Source organism: Pseudophryne corroboree, chromosome 6 (genome assembly GCF_028390025.1).
Source record: "Pseudophryne corroboree isolate aPseCor3 chromosome 6, aPseCor3.hap2, whole genome shotgun sequence".
NCBI classification, from domain to species: Eukaryota; Metazoa; Chordata; class Amphibia; order Anura; family Myobatrachidae; genus Pseudophryne; species Pseudophryne corroboree.
The window spans coordinates 688,740,561-688,760,649 of NC_086449.1; the positions used below are offsets into that span (position 1 = coordinate 688,740,561).

At 41.5% G+C, this 20,089-nt stretch overlaps 1 protein-coding gene across 8 annotated transcripts in view; it reads right to left on the minus strand.

The window, feature by feature from the left end:
- Positions 1-20,089, minus strand: part of LOC134933242 (lymphocyte cytosolic protein 2-like) — an 881,523-nt gene that overhangs the window by 15,326 nt on the left and 846,108 nt on the right. For all 8 annotated transcript variants that reach the window (XM_063928300.1, XM_063928301.1, XM_063928302.1 and 5 more), the window contains one exon: positions 1,675-1,757. In XM_063928300.1, coding sequence (XP_063784370.1) covers positions 1,675-1,757 — 83 coding nt within the window. The remainder of the gene's footprint in view (positions 1-1,674; positions 1,758-20,089) is intronic.

Sequence of the window (20,089 nt, forward strand, 5' to 3'; positions counted from 1 at the left end):
TATTTTTCTCAGTTTCGGAGGACGTATCGGTCCACAGTTAGGAGGAACAGCACTCAGCAATCTCCTTCCCCCTAGGTCATCGTGTCTGGGTCTGACTGAAGGTTCCAGGTCCATTGAAGGTTCCGTGACCTGAAGCTGAGAGAGTGCGGCGCCTGGTAAGTAGTGAGTCTACACCTGCATGGCAGCAGGCACTACACCGCACCGCCACCCTCTTACACATAGACCTACAGTAGTTATAGCCCTATTCTCAGTCCTGCAAACACTGACTACAGGTGATGACTGCACTGAGGGGTTTTTATAAAAGACATTTCAAAAGCAGCCTGCTGTAAACAGGCTAGGAAAAAGTTAAATGTGCTGAGTGTGGATCAATCGACCATGTAAACAATAATACACTAATATAAGATTAAGATTCATCACATTTATTCAACACATTAATTAAAAGGTTATATCAGACCCTCCAACATGACCCGCCCCACTAGGTACAAAATGCTCTGTTCCTGGACTTCCCTCTTAATTTATGATTTCCATCACCTGTGTTGAACTAGTTAAATGATAAGAAAGCTGTTTCTTCACAGGTGATGGCAATAATAAATAAAGAGGGAAGTTCAGAAACAGAGCATTTTGTACCTAGAGGGGCGGGTCATGTTGGAGGGTATGTTATATACATTACTGACATTTCCTTAACATCATAAAGCTATAGGATGTAAGTAATGCCCTTATGGCCTAAACGCCTCCTGTGTAGAAATAATATAAAGGGTGTTTCAAAACATGGTAACTGAAACTTGTATGTGTATCTTTTGTATCTTTTGTGTTACAATGGATGTTGAATGACAGCAAGTATGCCACAGTACGCCATCCATGAACATGCATGGAGTCTGGAACATTATTTAAGAAGTGACGGGACAGGACACAATGGCAAGCCTTACCTGGCATCCATTGCAACTGGGATCCAGGACAATTTCCAGAGACCTGCACCTCCAGACAAAACTATCCCGTCTTGGGTGGAAATGTTCCAGCAAACAGGGTCTGTGGCCAATCGTAATAAAGGATGTTCCAGCAGACTCCGCAGCACCACGAGCAATACAGATGGAGCCACGCTAATCATGGCTCCGTCTGCATCCCAGCATACCCGGCAAGTCCCGCCAATCGCTGTGAATGGGGCGTGTGTGCAAGCGTGCCTGCGTGTAGGAGTGTCTCTGTGCGGGGTTAGTCCTGCCGAGAGTGCACGTTTGCGATGGAGGTGCACTAGATGAGCGCGTCTCCATTTGTATGTGAGGACAGCAAAAAGTTTCAGTTACCTTTTTTTATTAAACACCTTGTATATGTACAGTAGAAAGCACAGGGCACAACCCTATATGGAACAATGCACCATGTTCCTCACTGAATAGATCTGTTTACTAATACAATGTTGTTGTTTCAGCAGCAAAAGAGGGACCCTTACACATGTAATATGTAATAACTCCATTGCAGTGAAAAAACACGTCAGGCTGTTTTAGATTCCTTTGATCAGATTATGTCTTAATAGTGAAGTTCTCATTTAATGACAACCAAACCAGCTGCATTTATACAACAGGCAATGTTAGTAAATAATCCACAATGTTCATATACTGTAGAGTGTTTTTTCAGTTATTAATAATCCTGTTATCATTTTTGGAAAATATACAATAGTCTTACATCATTGGAGTGTTGGGGCATACTGTTGACTGGAATCGGTGCTGGCGGTCTGCTATTTCCGGACCCTTCAGAAAACCTGTATTCTGGTAAATGACCAAATATATCAATCAGTAGTTAATAACAAACAGTAATACTTTTTGTACAACAGACAGACCTACGATTATACACCCTGGAGTAACAGTAGTTTGAGGAATCTATGATCTGCAAATTTCCTTTGTTCTAGGGAATAGGATTGCCACCTAGCAACAGCTGGTGGGTTATGTAGTAAGCATCCTGATTTTCTGCTGTAAGGCTGGGAAGTGACATTTTTAAATCACTAACCTGTCGACACTAAAAGCATACCTCCCAACATGACCCTCTCCAGGAAGGACAGAATGCTCTGCTCCTGGACTTCCCTCTGAATTTATGATTGCCCTCACCTGTGGTGAAACACCTTTCTTGTTCATTAACCTGTTCAGCACAGGTGCCAGCAATCATAAATTAAGAGAGAAGTCCAGAAGCAGAGCATTGCGTCCCTCCTGGAGAGGGCCATGTTGGGAGGTATGCTAAAAGTGAAGTTGCTCTTGCCCAGCAGGCTAGGTTGTGCACGGGTCACATGCACACTAGCAGCTGGGCAGGGCTAACACTCACTGAATCAGATTTTTCAAAGCTTACTGGTAGCAATCCTAATAACAAGAACAGCTGAGGGTGAATATTGTGTGTGTTGGAACAAAGGAGAGTAATACCTCCACATTTAGATCGGAACTGACTGAACCATTTATTTAGACATACAGTACCGGTGAGGCTTGGGAAAGGCAAACCCTGAGAAGAAATACTGTAAGAAATATATATATATATATATATATATATATTTTTTTTTTTTTTCACTCTTTTAACTCTAGTTATATTTGCACTGTAAAATATATATAAGCAGATCCAGAAATGAAAGTTAGAACAACTTTCTTATAATTTTAGACAATTGCAGTTGGAATAACAATAAGTGTACACAACTAGAGAATAAAGTCTTATGTGTGAAATATCCTTTCGGCTGTATTTGTCTTGTTTTCCAGAAATGGATGACAAAACAATATTATAAATAAACCTTTGATTTGCAAGTAAACAAACAGAAATCATTGAGGCTTCTCAATTTCTAGGGTCCTCTGTAGCCAGACTCTGTAATATTCATGTCCCACAGAGGGCCTGAAAAGATAATAGAATACTGTCTGGAAGAGTATCCAACTGAGAGCAACAGCTACTTTGTAATTATTATTTTTTTGGGAGGGTGGGATGGGCGCTGTTGCTAGGTGGCAATCCATGACCACATTAATGACAAATGAGCCTTGTATATAATTATTTGTAAGGGAAGACCTTCTGAGGTGCCTTCATTTTGCGAACTCCTCTCAAAAGTGGCCTTTGAGTAGTGTCATATCCATTGAAGTTGAGGGTATATCAGTTTGTGAGGTAAATTTCCCTTCAAGCTTAATGGAGGGTATAGGAGGTAAACCTGCTGATCACGAGTCTCCATAGTATTTTGCCAATGCACGTGCAGATGACCAGCTTGCAGCGTGCATGATAGCTTGACATGGCAAGACCTTGAAGCAGCTCTAGAAGCCTCTAAGGAGAGGCCATGAAATTGAGAAATATCAATACCAGACATTATCATGTGACAGTATATCCTGTAAGGGTGGAGGTTTTAGCTGTACAGAAAGGTTTTGTAAATTACTAAATAATTGCTATATATTGTAACAAATGGGGCAAGAGCAAGGCAAGTAGATAAACATGAGACAATGTAATGGTTTGGTTCTTTATCATCTTTACTTTTTCTAATTCTACTAAGAATTCTACATAAGATATGTTTTGATATGACCCTTGAGAATAATTTGGTACACTTTTGGGGTTGAGAAATGGCTTTGAGAAAACTAATAGGGTAACAACTCCTCTTATTTGCAAATGCTAAAGCTAAGGGGGTAATTCCAAGTTGATTGCAGCAGGAAATTTTTTAGCAGTTGGGCAAAACCATGTGCACTGCAGGGGGGGGGGGGGGGGGGCAGATATAACATGTGCAGAGAGAGTTAGACTTGGGTGGGTTATTTTGTTTCTGTGCACAGTAAATATTGGCTGCTTTATTTTTACACTGCAATTTAGATTGCAGATTGAACTCACCACACCCAAATCTATCTCTCTCTGCACATGCTATATCTGCCTCCCTGCAGTGCACATAGGAGGTCATTCCGAGTTGTTCGCTCGCAAGGCGATTTTAGCAGCGTTGCTCACGCTAAGCCGCCACCTACTGGGAGTGAATCTTAGCATCTTAAAATTGCGAACGATGTATTCGCAATATTGCGATTACAAACTTCTTAGCAGTTTTAGAGTAGCTTCAGACTTACTCGGCATCTGCGATCAGTTCAGTGCTTGTCGTTCCTGGTTTGATGTCACAAACACACCCAGCGTTCGCCCAGACACTCCCCCGTTTCTCCAGCCACTCCTGCGTTTTTTCCGGAAACGGTAGCGGTTTTTCCCACACGCCCATAAAACGGCCTGTTTCCGCCGAGAAACACCCATTTCCTGTCAATCACACTACGATCGCCTGAGCGATGAAAAAGTTGTGAGTAAAAATACTAACTTCATAGCAAAATTACTTGGCGCAGTCGCAGTGCGGACATTGCGCATGCGCACTAAGCGGAAAATCGCTGTGATGCGATGAAATTTACCGAGCGAACGACTCGGAATGACCACCATGGTTTTGCCCAACTGCTACAAAATTTCCTGCTGCGATAAACTTGGAATTACCCCCTAAGAGAGAAGCCATTGTCTTAGAAATAGACATAATAGATAATAAGAAAATCAAGGTAGTCAAAGAGAGGAAAGGGAATCTGCAAGTTAGATAATATTTCCAGGCAGGCTTATTGCTTTTAGAATTATGTTCCTTTCTATGATCTCCTGCAAAATGTCCAAATGTGCCATGCAAAGAAACATTAAAAGATTTTCTCTATTCTGTTATGTATGACATAGCTGTCATATTGTCAAGAGCAGATCTAGAGCCTTGTGTGTCTAGAGAGGTTAAAGAGATTCAACAGTTATTTACCAGCTCTACGTTCTAAGGTACTTTTAGAAAGGCTATTTTGTTCCATGACAATTCTCCTTGTATGGATATTTTTGTTGGGAGAAGTTATCCTACTGCAGATGAGGCATATCTGATGTTATCATTAAAATCAGTAGAGGGTCTAATGCGGTCCTGTAATTTGGAAATTGGCAGAGAATTCCAATTGGATATCTCCCATATGACATGGGAAGATAGGTATCCTTGACTAGCAGTGACAGGTTTTTACGAAAACCTGAGGAGAGCTAGTGAGTTCCTGCATAGGAGAGAAAACGTGTAAGAGAGATCTAACTTTGTCCCAGTTAGTGCCACTATATCATTGAGAGAAATTGTTGGCTTTGGCAAGACAGTCAGAACCAATCTCTCTACTGCTCACCATTTCTTTGGAAGAGGCAAGTTCCATAATTCAAAGCATGTACTGGAAAGAAGCGGTGCTTTATCATGATTCAACCTTAGGGATCTTGCCTGTAAATGCCGCTGCTCTGTTGACTGCCCTATTATGGCAGTTTATGATAAAGACCAATTCTATTATGAAAGAAACTGTTAGGTTCCTGTGGTGTATGATTTTAGCAAATTGTTTACATATACCACTCTCTAGACTCCATATGGTTGGAGAAATGTGGTGACTACTATTGTTCCAATAGGTAAAATATAAGGTATGTTTGAGAATCAAAATAACATGACAGGACACTTGGAATAAAAGCATTTTCCAATAAAATTGTAACCTACTGTTGTATAGATGTATGGAAATGGGAAGGAAAGCATTCTGGAGATCTATTTTAATGCAGAATCCATTCTGGTTTAGTAAAAAGTAAATGCCATGCAAACTCTCCACACGGAATCTTATGGGTTTTGAAAAGCTGTTTTGCACTCTTACATTTAATAGTGGTCTGAATGACAAATGTTAATTTTTATTTTATGTATGTATTTATTTTTGATAGGGTAGTTATGACTGATCAACTATGCAAAAATGGGTTTTTCATCTCTAATTTGTTCTAGTCAGAGAACGGTTTGTAATCTATCATTCAGACAGGACTGCATATCAAATGGTTTACTGTATATGCCTTTGATGAGAAATTAAATTAGTGGCAAGTTGACACCAACTTGTATTGTCTTTAGCCATTTTGTACAGTGGCGTAACTACTGCCCCCGCAGCCCTCGCAGTGGCTTGGTGGCGCTGGGCTGGGGGGGGGGGGGGCGCCACCACTGATTTAGCACAGAGCAGACTGACATGCGGACGAGCCGTCCGCATGTCAATCTGCTGTTTCCCTCCGCAGGCGCCCTAGCCGCTGCTGTGAAGGAGGGACACAGAGGGCACAGCGCGTATCTCTCCTGTGTCACTCCTGCGTCTCCGGCGGGTTTATTAAATTAAGTGCCCGTTCGTGAGCTCTGATTGGCTCACGAACCGGAACTTCATTTAACAGAAACGCCGGAGACGCAGGAGGGACACAGGAAAGGCGCGCGCTGTGTGTCCCTCCTTCACAAAACAGTGGGGGAGCGGGGGGGGGGGGGAGTTGAAACTGGCACTGGGGGAGTATATTTGGCACTGGGGAGGGGGAGCATATTTGGCACTTGGGGGGCATATGTGGCACTGAGGGGGCATATGTGGCACCAGGGGGTATATGTGTACCTGGCACTTGGGGGGGCATATTTGCATTGGGGGCATGTGTGTACATGGCACTGTGGGGGAAAATCTGACACTGGAGGCATATGTGGCACTGGAAGAACAGCCCTAGCAACAAGCATTACCCCCTAGCAACGAGCATGACACCCAGTGCATGAAACCCCTGGCAATGAGCATGACACCCAGTGCATGAAACCCCTGGCAAAGAGCATGACACCCTGAGCATGAAAACCCCTGGCACCGTGCATGGAACCAAGATCATGAAACCCCTGGCAACGAGCAGGTAATTTAAAAGTAATTAGAAGTCTTATTGTAGGACTTAATGTGTAATGGGCATTGCGGTGTGTGGCATAATGTATCACGGACATTGCTGTGTGTGTCATAATGTGTCACAGGCATTACGGTGTGTGGTATACTATATCACGGGCATTGTGGTATGTGGTATAATGTCTCAGGGGCATTGCAGTGTGGCATAATGTATAACGAACATTGCAATGTGTGGCATAGGGTATAACGAGCATTGCGGTGTGTGTCACAGGCATTACGGTGTGTGGTATACTATATCATGGGCATTGTGGTATGTGGTATAATGTCTCAGGGGCATTGCAGTGTGGCAAAATGTATAACAGACATTGCGGTGTGTGGCATAGGGTATAACAGGCATTGCGGTATGTGTCACAGGCATTACGGTGTGTGGTATACTATATCACGGGCATTGTGGTATGTGGTATAATGTCTCAGGGGCATTGCAGTGTGTGGCATAATGTATCAGGCATTACGATGTGTGGTATACTATATCACGGGCATTGTGGTATGTGGTATAATGTCTCAGAGTCATTGCGGTGTGCGTCATAATGTGTCACAGGCATTGTATGTGCTATAATGTATCAGGAGCATTGCAGTGTGTAGCATAATGTATAACGGGCATTGTGATTCCTGTCATAATGTGTCACAAGCATTACGGTGTGTGGCATAATGTGTCGGGGGCATTATGGTGTGTGCATATTTTGTGATGTGCATTATTGTGTGTGGCATAATGGCTAAGGCCATTGCAGTATGTGGCATAATGTATACTGGGCATTACTATAAGGAGGAAAAATGACAAATAATGTAAGGGGCGTGAATCAGGATTATTTTTCTTTCCTGTGGTGGCCAACGTATGGGCGTGCAGGTTGCAAAACTGGGGTATGAGGTAGTCTTTTCCTGCAATGCCACGCCCCTGTATGCGAAGCCACGCTCATTTCAACAAAGCCACACCGCTTTTTTCGGCGCGCACAGATTAATCGCTTTACTAATGCCAATTATGAAGGGGGGGGCGCCAGAGAATTTTTTGGCTTGGGGGAGAAAAATTTCTAGTTACGCCACTGATTTTGTCTGTGGTAAGCTCTCTTTACTAAAGTCTAGCTCTGGAAGCACAATGCACAAAAGGCTTCATACAGTATGTTCACCTTGAGCTCTAGGCTTCATCACCACAAAGGGGGTGGTCTTCAGAATGTCGAGATCCCGGCGCACAGTATACCGACCCCCCTGGAGGGAGAATAAAATAGCGTGGCGCGCATAGCGCGCCACCATGCCCGTAGCGTGGCAAGCGCAGCGAGCCCGCAAGTGGCTCCTTTGCGCTCGCCACCGTGCCGGTATGCCGGCGGTCGGGCTCCCGGCGCCGGTATGCTGGTCGCCGGGAGACCGACTGCCGGCATACCATACTACACCCCCACAAAGGACCTGTGAACAAGACATTACTCCTGACAGAACATCTGGTCTAACCAGGTCTACGTGTGAGAGACTAGAATAGTCCAGATACTATGGTTCTAGTTTTGATAAGCCTGCTCTAGCGAGTGATGATACTATTCTAAAGTTTGTAATATAGTTAACTGCTTGTCCCACAATACAGTAGCCCTGCTGATAACTTTTAGAAGGGAGCAAGAAAAAGTGTATCAAGGGAGCATACAGATTATCCTTCCTTTCTGACTAGCCCAGGACATACAGCAGAGGACCTGCTGCAACTGTAATTTTAATAGTTTTTCTCAGAGTTTTATTTGAGAAATCAGCAGTTTATTACACAATAATGCATTAAGAGCTGCATTATAAACTGTGAGAAGAGAATTGGCATAACAAGCAGGCCTATGTAATCCTCAGCACCATATAATATTATTTTATAAGTGTAGACCTGAATGCCTGTTTCGAATTTTCATGCACCTCAGATTGCGAATGCAAAGTCCAGTGTGATGATGGAGTATAGGTTAGGCAGAAGTGTCCTGGCAGCTAGAGCCACCCCTGTGATCTGGAATTAGGATTCCCATTCAGAAGTGTTGAATTTATTAGGAAGTGAAAGTTTTAGTGACATTGGCCAGCAGTCACATAATCTCTTATTCAGAGGTGATGTTGCCATATAGGTAATAGTGAATAGTATAGTGGATATATATATATATATATATATATATTAAGGAATAGTTATGAAATAAGTTAGTTTGGACATACAGTATGAGTTAAATGTTTACGTAATTTACAAAACTACATTGTGTAAATATTGTATATCTTTGTGTTTTACTACAAGATAAGACATTAGTGTAGGGAACGCCATAAATTAGCCTAGAGAGGTCACAGTATAATCAAGAATGCATTTACAATTCAGTGGACACTGGAACCCACAGGTGTACATTTAGATCAGGAAGTGTAATCTGGCCTTCGGTCCAGTTATATTGCAGGCCAGTGACAATGACAACAGATCTATTGAAACTATAACACCCAAACCAAGTGATAATATTTACAGTGAAATAGTAAGATCTTTGATGATGAAGGAATTAACAAACTTTATTACCCAAAATTACATGTCCTGTTTGCCACCTCAAGGCAGAACAATGGACATGTTTTATGACACCATGTCTTTTGAGCAGGGAAAGCCAGCTCAGTTCAATGTTTGTTTTATGACACCTTGGAATGTAAATGACAAACCTATCATTATCTTTCTTACTGAGAAAACTATGAGAATATACCAGCAGTTGGTTAACTTGTAGGCATGTATACATGAGTTCAGTCAGTGGTAGAATAGTCAAGAAGTCATGAAGAGGAGAAGGAGGGAAGATGCAGAAGGAAAGGATCTGTAACTTGCAAGTATAAACTGTGTTAGTAATTGTCAACGTAATTGAAACTGTTTGTGTTTTTTTATGTTTGTTATATAATTAAGGAAGCATAGATATTATTAGTATATATATATATATATATATATATATATCACTACAGTGTATATCTTATTCTGTACGATTTGATCTGCCTGTAAATAAATAATCATATAAAAGGAGCGGTAATCTCAAGTTTGAAATCTCGTTAAGGAATCATAACTTCATAATTTCATAAGTCATATGTATAAGGACTGCATATATTTATCAGCCACTTAGTTTGTAAGCCTGACTTAATATATTTGCAAATATATATGATAAACGCATATTAATTAAAGTGTATCCATATATTAATAATCATATATTATATATTAAATATTAATATTCATAAAAATTATTCCATAAATCAATATTGGCGACCACGAATTGGACTGGTTTTTACTGTATCTGATTGTCTGATTATAATATTTATAAGGAGTAGCAGATGCTATAAGATGGCTACCAAATCTGCAGAATCACAATGGGGATATATCTATGAAAATGTATTACCATTGTTTAATCTTATCTTGTATCCTGTATAACCTAGGATAAATGTGTTAGTGCAATATACATTATTTTAACTAACACAATATTTATTAGGAGCGGCACACAGGGCTGTAAGCTCACCGGCAAATTATAAGACCACAGTGGAATAGGTTACAAATAAGAATTTAAAGGCTTAGAATAAAATATGTGCACAGTGGGAATTGTCAATGAGTATTCCCAAATAAATTAATGTTTGTACAAGGTATTAGAGTAACTCTAAGAGACCGGTCAATCTTAGGAAGAGGATATCTTGAGTACTAAAAACAAGGAATATATAAATTTAGCATTGTAAAATGAGTGCAATGTTGAATATGCAAAAAGTTGCAGTGGCATTAAGGATGAATAAAGCGGTTGATCTGGGCGCTATATCCAGAGAAACACAGTGTTTTTTGTTCTGTGACAATCCTGTGGTCCCCAAATATTATTGTCTACCGAAAGTGCACAAAACACTAGTAAATCCCTCAGGGAGACCCATTATTGCAGGTATAGACTCACTGACAAGTAACCTATCTTTTTTTATAGAAAGTTTTTTACAGGGGTATGTTAAAGAATTAAAATCACATATAAAGGATACTACACATTTTTGAATCTTATTAAAACCATTAAATGGCAGTCAAATTATTGTTTCATCATATGTGATATAGAAACACTTTATTCAAATATTGAGCATCAATTATGGATTGAAGCAGTGGAATTTTACCTTCTAAAGGACCCCACTATAGATAAAGAACTGAGGTGGTTAATTATAGAGAGGATTAGATTCATATTAAAACATAATTATTTTGTTTTTGATAAACGGTATTGTTTACAAATTAAGGGCACGGCCATGGGGACCAGGTTTGCTCTGAGTTTCGCCAACCTGTTCATGGGGCAGTTTGAGGAGCAGTATATTTGGGGTGGCGATCTCGGGGCGAGCCTGGTCCTCTATGGTTGTTTCATTGACTATTTATTTTTTGTTTGGGAGGGAAGCACAGAATCAGTTGAGATATTTATTAATAGTTTGAATCATAACCAATTTGATTTAAAATTTACAGGGTACTGCCACCCTACACAGGTGACCTTTCTGGATATAGCGCTGGGGATAGAAAATGATAGGATAGTAACAAAAACTTTTGTCAAGGAAGTAGATCAAAATAGGTATCTACACTATAAGAGTAGCCATCTTCAATGGTGGAAAGATAATATACCTAAAGGCCAATTCCTTCGTATTAAAAGGAATTGTTCCACCAATGAAGTGGCTAAAGAACAGATACAATTGATATATGGGGCATTTATGACACAAGGTTATCCAAAATCAGTTCTAGATCAGGCTCTGAGAGAAGTAGAAAATATAGAGAGGGATTCCCTATTGGATACTACTAGAATCAACTCAAAGAGAAATAAAGAAATGACAACAGATAAGACAACAATGTTTGTAACTAAGTTTAATACCAGTGCATATGAGATTAAGAAGATAATTAGAAAGAATTTTTCAATTTTGAAGTTAGATGAAACATTGGATTCTATTGTAAAGTTGAGTGAACAGGTTATATTTAGAAAATCGGATAGATTGAAGTCTGTATTAGCACCCAGTTTTTTCGATGGATCATGTGATAAATCTATATCCTCCAAGGTTCAATGTGGACAAATTAACACATGGTTACCTAAACCACTAATAGGTTTTCATAAATGTGGGAAAACGAACTGTGTAACGTGTAGGCACATGAAAAAGAAAACTGTACAAGTCACTTCATCAGTTTCAGAGGAAAAGTATAATATTAAAAGTTTTATGAATTGTAGATCCACTTATGTTATTTATGTTTTGCAGTGTATATGTGGAGCACAATACGTGGGGCGTACAACTCGGGTGCTCCACTCGGTCGCTCCACGTTGGGTTCATGAAGCACAAGCGACAGATAGATAAAAGGGTGGGGAATACTTATTTATATTGCCACATTTTGGAATGTGGTGAAGGTAAAAGTGAAAATATAACGATTACTGCAATTGAACAGGTGTTGGTAACCAATAGAGGGGGGGATAGGTACAGACACCTGTGTAAAAAAGAAGCTTTTTGGATAACCAACCTTAAGACTCTGATTCCTCAGGGATTAAATGACTCAGTAGAGTTAAATCATTTTTGAAGTTTAATTATAACAACTTAGGGAGTGGGTGAGTTATAATTCCTTGTGCTACCGAGAGATGGAGGTGGAGACTATATGTGTATGGGGACGTAATGGGGATGTTTCTATATTGATTGGTTAAAATATATGGTTAAGAGAGATTCTTTCTCCCCCTCTTGTGTCCTTATATTATATATATACAAAATTTTACAAATATTGTTAATTAACTAGTATTTTCTATATTTTTATATTAGTGAATTATATATATGATCATTTAGTGGTTATATATATCTATATTATTGTACATATATGAAGGATATATTTTATAGATATGTGTTGGCAATAGGTATTTATGATATGTGTATGAATTGTCAGGAATATACTTATAGGAGATAGCTTAACGATAATGCTAATTATGAATATTATAATATGCCTGTGTGTCCAATAAGAGGATTTAAATTATATTCGTTTTTTTTTTAAAATGTCCGCTGTGATCGTAAATGAGGCTTGGAATACAAAACACAAGTTCACTATAGAGCTTAAAGATGGCCACCGAGACTAAAAACGAGGCTTGGATCCTTTATAATTATTATTTATTCATTTCCTTGTATGAAAGAGAGGCTTGATGTGGTTTGACAAAATGGCTGCTGTAGTCTATAAATGGTCTGTGTTTAAAACGAGGCTTGGAACGCACGATCGAGTGCGCATGCGCAAATCGGCATGTGAATTACAAATTGTGGTAGCTAGATAAACGGAGCAAACTAAGCACAGTCATTCGAACTGAGGAATCTGCTGAGTATGTTAGAAGGTGGAGAAATGCATTTTCGTGGTGACTGAGCCGGGAACGATCACCTCCACAACTTTGATGCTAATACCAGCTTGCATCTACTGCATAATTTCCAGTGTGTCTGCATTTATGGCTAATCACCAGCAGAGGGAGCCTGAACACTGTGGACAGTCACTGTTAACACCTACTCCAGATAGTCTGCAAAAACGGTTAAGCACCAGCAGAGGTAGTGAAAGTATGGGTTCGATATAAACAACATATCTTTTTGGAGGTGACATAATGGCTAAAAATGCATGGTAATTACTAGTGATGTGCACCGGAAATTTTTTGTGTTTTGTGTTTTGGTTTTGGGTTCGGTTCCGCGGCTGTGTTTTGGATTCGGACGCGTTTTGGCAAAACCTCCCTGAATTTTTTTTGTCGGATTCAAGTGTGTTTTGGATTCGGGTGTTTTATTTCAAAAAACCCTAAAAAACAGCATAAATCATAGAATTTGGGGTCATTTTGAGCCCATAGTATTATTAACCTCAATAACCATAATTTCCACTCATTTCCAGTCTATTCTGAACACCTCACAATATTATTTTTAGTCTTAAAATTTGCACCGAGGTCGCTGGATGGCTAAGCTAAGCGACACAAGTGGCCGACACAAACACCTGGCCCATCTAGGAGTGGCACTGCAGTGTCAGGCAGGATGGCACTTCAAAAAAATTGTCCCTAAACAGCACATGATGCAAAGAAAAAAAGAGGCACACCAAGGTCGCTGTGTGACTAAGCTAAGCGACACAAGTGGCCGACACAAACACCTCGCCCATCTAGGAGTGGCACTGCAGTGTCAGATAGGATGGCCCTTCAAAAAAATACTCCCCAAACAGCACATAATGCAAAGAAAAAAAGAGGCGCAATGAGGTAGCTGTGTGACTAAGCTAAGCGACCCTAGTGGCCGACACAAACACCTGGCCCATCTAGGAGTGGCACTGCAGTGTCACGCAGGATGGCCCTTCAAAAAAATACTCCCCAAACAGCACATGACGCAAAGAAAAAAAGAGGCGCAATGAGGTAGCTGTGTGACTAAGATAAGCGACCCAAGTGGCCGACACAAACACCTGGCCCATCTAGGAGTGGCACTGCAGTGTCAGACAGGATGGCACTTCAAAAAAATTGTCCCCAAACAGCACATGATGCAAAGAAAAATGAAAGAAAAAAGAGGTGCAAGATGGAATTGTCCTTGGGCCCTCCCACCCACCCTTATGTTGTATAAACAGGACATGCACACTTTAACGAACCCATCATTACAGCGACAGGGTCTGCCACACGACTGTGACTGAAATGACTGGTTGGTTTCGGCCCCCACCAAAAAAGAAGCAATCAATCTCTCCTTGCAAAAACTGGCTCTACAGAGGCAAGATGTCCACCTCATCATCATCGTCCGATTCATCACCCCTTTCACTGTGTACATCCCCCTCCTCACAGATTATTAATTCATCCCCATTGAAATCCACCATCTCAGGTCCCCGTGCACTTTCTAGAGGCAGTTGCTGCTGGTGAATGTCTCCACGGAGGAATTGATTATAATTCATTTTAATGAACATCATCTTCTCCACATTTTCTGGAAAGGAGGGAGGGCAACTTAGGTAGAATAAAGCCAGTTTCTGCAAGGGCCTCCAAATTGCCTCTTTTTCCTGCCAGTATACGTACGGACTGTCTGACGTGCCTACTTGGATGTGGTCACTCATATAATCCTCCACCATTCTTTTCAATGGTGAGAGAATCATATGCAGTAATCGTTGGCAGGTCCTTCAGTCCGGACCAGATGTCAGCACTCGCTCCAGACTGCCCTGCATCACCGCCAGTGGGTGGGCTCGGAATTCTTAGCCTTTTCCTCGAACCCCCAGTTGCGGGAGAATGTGAAGGAGGAGCTGTTGATGGATCACGTTCTGCTTGACTTGACAATTTTCTCACCAGCAGGTCTTTGAACCCCTGCAGACTTGTGTCTGCCGGAAAGAGAGATACAACTGTCAAAGTCAGAAAAATGTCTCTATGCACGTTGCCATATTTGCACCGCACACTGGTCCATGCTGCGCATGCGTGCGCTTTCCCGTGTCTGCGCATACCCGCTAGTGCGTGCACCCGCTCGCACGGTATGTGCATTTACGGTAAAGAGTATGTAGTCGTAGCGTGCGACTCAGTCGTTACAAATGTTCAATATTAATGTAGTTTATAGATCATGGTCCCTTTGATAGATTCTGAAAGTTTGGTTAAAATAGAACGTCCCTGAGCCAAGGAATCCCTCTTTACATCGTACGAAGGGTCTAACAGGAATCATACAGCAGTGTTTGGTACCCATCGGAAGAGTATTTAATCAGCAATATTCCGGTGTTGGTTTGGAGCGGATTAATCGCTCGTGCGAATAGTTATGGACATAACAAGTTATGTCTATTTTCTATTATCATTTGTTCTTACTTAGTCATGCATCAGTGGGTCTCAAATGGCTCTTTGACCTCAGAGATCCCCCAAACAATAGTTTGCATGTTAAGAGGGCCTCATATCTACACATGCATAAGGTAATCACAAGAATAGTAATTGAAGATCAATTGTACTCCAAATCAGTATCTTTCCCGCAGACGGAGTGCAATAGTCTTTAATTACACTGAGCTTTGAGACTCAATGGAGAAGACCAACACCTGTGTTTACAAATGGGGCTGGATTTGTATACAGGAAAATAAGGGCTGAGACGTCATTGTCTCAATTGAAAGTGGACATCATGAATATAGAGCAGAACCCAGACAGGAGTCTGTTTTGTATTCGCCAAACAATAGGTCTCCAGAAGACAGGAATGTGCTGGTCATCACCCATTGTGTTACATAACTTAGGCCACTGATACAAGACAGTTTACCTGTATGAATCAACCTATGACCTTTGTTATAATGCGAAGCCGAATTCCTGCGTCCAATGGACAGTGAGACTGTAGGGACCATTAGATTGCATTGTGTGTGGGGCATAAATAGGCAGGCCGACCATATCCAAAAGCACTCTCTCATCAACGGTTATCTGCTGATAATCGGGAGCTGGATATCGAGGCGCAGGCGATCATACCCTTTGTGCGTAAGTTCTCTCCGTAATCATTGTTTTTCTGTGAGCCAATTTCTCTCATCTCTCTCCGTCTCTCTCTCTCTCTCTCTCTCTCTCTCTCTCTCTCTCTCCCTTCTCCTTTCTCTCATATCTCCCATAGTATTATAGTATTGTATTGTATTACATTTAGGTCAGTGTAGTATTGTCTTTTTGCATTTATTGTTTAGTTCTGTGGTTAGGAAGTCTCTGTTATATTGTAGTGTATCATATGTACTGTTATCCTTTTTTTTACAAGTATATTAGATATAATACAGTTAATAGGCTTTGGAACCCTAAACCAGTATCTGTGTATTTTCTATAGTGTTAAGTGTTCACTTGAGCGTCGGTGACGCACAAGCAGCTTTGTAGTTAGTCAGGTTACACAAGGTTGCACTTACACCCTGTACTCACATTAAGGTATGCAGTGTATTTCATTGATATAAGGTTTTACATAAAGGTATAGTGTTGTGAGCGTCTGCATCGCTGGTGACCTCCTCGTGGTCTCGAGCGTAAGCTACGCCATAGCGAATCATTTCCCTAGACATAACCAATAACGTGTCCTGTGATCACTGGGCCGCGAGCGAACGTGACGCTTGAGCGTCTCGCCTACGGCTGAGCGATCGTTACGCAAATAGCGTACCATTACGGTACTTCTTAAGTAAACAGCGTACAGTGTTCTTAGACTTCTTAAGGTGTTTTATACGACAAAGGAATTCAGCATTGTCAATTGGGGGCGTGTCCTATCCTTCTCATATCTGCACTGGGTAGATCAGCAGACATTATCCCTCCAGCAAAGGGTGGGAGGTTGTCTCGCAGTTGCTGACGGGATAAGCGTCTGCTTTCGCTTAGATTAAGAGTGCTGAAGGAATCCGGGACCGGAAGTAAGAACAAAACGCTTGTGTCTTTAAAACTGTTTATTTCTCTTCTGTCTTGTGTACACACGCACGCATACATATATCTGCATTTCTTTTTCAAAATTTCGTATATCACTATTCCTGTTTGCCAATTTTATAGTTGATAGGAAGTGCTAAAAGAGATTTGCTGTTATTTCATAGTAGAGGTAATAGTTAAAGTATAGAACAACACACGGCTTGTCCGAGATACGAGGCAGCCAGTGTGGATTGCGGTAGATGATCAGGGATCATTTACATTGATAAAAATATATTGTGTTACGGTGGATCTTTGCATTGCGTACACGTGTCGCTAACAAAGACTAGCGTACGCAATCCGAAAGGCAGACGCACGCAGCGTTCATTACGCAACGTAGCGTCTGGTTACGCCCACGTAGCTCAAGTTGTGATAAAGTGAAGTAACGCAAAGGCGATAATTAACGCACAGCGGTAGATAACGCGACGCGGAAAATAACGCAAGTCTATTTTTGGAAAATCTGAAATTTAGCTTAACAGATCCTGCTCCTAATTGGTAACACTTTTGGCCTAAAGACAATTTCTGCGCAGAAATAGACATAGAAACAAAGTGTACATGTGTTGAGTGAGTGTGTTTATACAATTTTAAAGGTGGAACCAAAAGGAAAGCCGGGTACTCGTCAAGGTACATACGTGTAAGTGACATATACGGTGGCCAGGGAGGCATCTCTGGTTAAATAATATTTGAGCATTTAGAGTATAGCGGATCATAAGGTAACAAGACCAGGAGGTCGTAAGGTAAAAGGTCCGCTATAAAAGTCCAGTGGCACAACGCCTGGGGTGTTGGTGCAGAACCCATATAGGCCATAAGCTCTTGCTGAAGGAATCGCGGCCGGAAACATCGATTCCATTGATCTTTCAGTACATGAGAAGTAGTGCTAGTGTACTGAACGATTGGACCACACGTAATTGTGTGCAGTAGTTAGTAATCTGACCTAAATACCATTAGAGTAAAGTGGTCACAAACGCTATTTGTACATTCTGACGTGATTTGTGTAATTTTTTATTTTTGGAAGGGAAGTTCGCTGGTCACTCAGGAACTATCTAACAACCCCAACTTTACTGGAAAGAGTAAGTGTCCTGCGGGTAACCCTCATATGTTCCAGTAAACTGAAGGTTCCATAGGGGCCCTGTATCGAGTACGCTGGCATCATAACGGTGTTTACAGGTCGTATTGGTCGAGGTGGGCGAGTGAGTGGGGTACTCGGTAAACCGCCACCGCCGGCCTACTGTGGAGTAATTTGGTTGTCTGTAAAGGCTTGCTGAAAACCTTGATACAGAAATCCAAGGAGTAGTAAGCAACACCTACAGACGATGGGGGCCAGTTGCTCAGGTAGGGGGCGATCAACCCAGGTTCAGGTTGATTCAGAGAACCGACCAGTCGGGTCGGCAAGATACATCATGTGTGAAAAATACGGTAGTCACACAGAGGTTTTATGTGATGAATGGCAGAGAATGACTGTACAAGACAGGGACAAATTCCCAAGAATAGGTAGCTTTAGTCCGGAGGTGTTACAAAATTTAAGGAGGAGGATATGTCTCGTAAAATCAGCAAAGAGACGAATTCAACATCATGATTATTTACAGTTATGGCACCAGGAAGGTGAGATACAGAGAGGTTTGGCTCTGGCGGCAGGATCTGGGGCAGTCAGGAAGTTGATTGCCACAGCTCCTCCTCCACCATACATTGCAGGAGAGAAGTTGATTGCGGAGAGAAACGCACAGGGTTGTAAAACACAAACTCTTAGTAACGCTGTAAATGTTAATGATGTTAACCAAATAACTCATGCAAGTATTAACCCGTGCAAGATGTACCCTGTTTTGAACTTTCCTCAGGAGTGTGATCAAGAAGAAGATTCAGCAACAATTTCAGCTCTCTCTCTTGCGGCCACCATAGCAGAGACCACAGTAGGCACTGCAACACCCACGAGATTAGTGAAAGCCCCTAGCGGAGGGATAGGTGAGGTCGTGTCATCGGGTAAGTACGGCACCATGCACTACACTGAAACAATTGTACCACAAGTTGTAGAATCTATACAGAATGAGGAGGCTGTTAGAATTGCTCCTGTAAGGGTAATAGCAGTTCCCAATGGAAAAACAGATGTGTCTGGAGCCACTCCCATAAGGAATATTGCCATGTACACTCCATTTTCCAGAATGGAATTAAGAACAATAGTGTCCGAATTTCCTGACCCCAGGAAGGACTTAGTTGCTAGCCAAAAATACATCAGGGATCTAGGCAACACTGTAGAACCCAACAACAAGGATTGGCAGATACTGCTAAGAGCTTGTTTACCTTCCAATGTTGATGCAACTCAATTTTTAGCTGACTGTTTATTGGATAAAGATGTACCGCTTACAGACGTGTACAATAAGGATAATGTAAAAAGGATAAATTTGCAGCTAAAGGAATATTTCCCAGCCGTTGTTAAATGGAATAAAATATTTTCCATTAAGCAAAAGGAGTCCGAAACGGCAATAGAATATTTTCACCGGGCACTATTAGAAATGGCAAAGTACACTGGTATAGAAGACATAAAGACCAACCCAAACCATCGAGAAGTAGCAGTATCTGTACTGATGGATGGTTTGAAAGAAACATTAAAAGCTAGGGTACAGACCACACAACCATGCTGGCGAGGTCTGTCAGTATCCACATTGAGAGAAGCTGCTATTGATCACGACAGAAATATCACTAGGCACAGGGAGGCGCAAAGTGATAAATTGATGTCCGTAAGTATACAGGCGCTGACCACAAGGCAGCCTGCGTATGTACCACCGAATCCTGTGGGTAAGGCAAGTATGATAACATGTTATTCTTGTAACAAACCGGGACATTTTGCACGAGAATGTAGAACAAAGAATGTACAAAGATCTTTTCAACCCCCTAGACAACAACACAACACACGACATTGGGAGCAGGGTCCACAGAGGCGGAGTTTTGAGCCACATACAGGGGAAACAAAAAGATACCCCCCGAACAGAGACTGGCATGCCTCTGGTAGTTCCCAGCTAACTCCCTCACAAGTAGTTGCTGCCAATGGGATTCAGGGAGGTCAGCATACCCAATAGGGGTGTGGCCATACCTGTA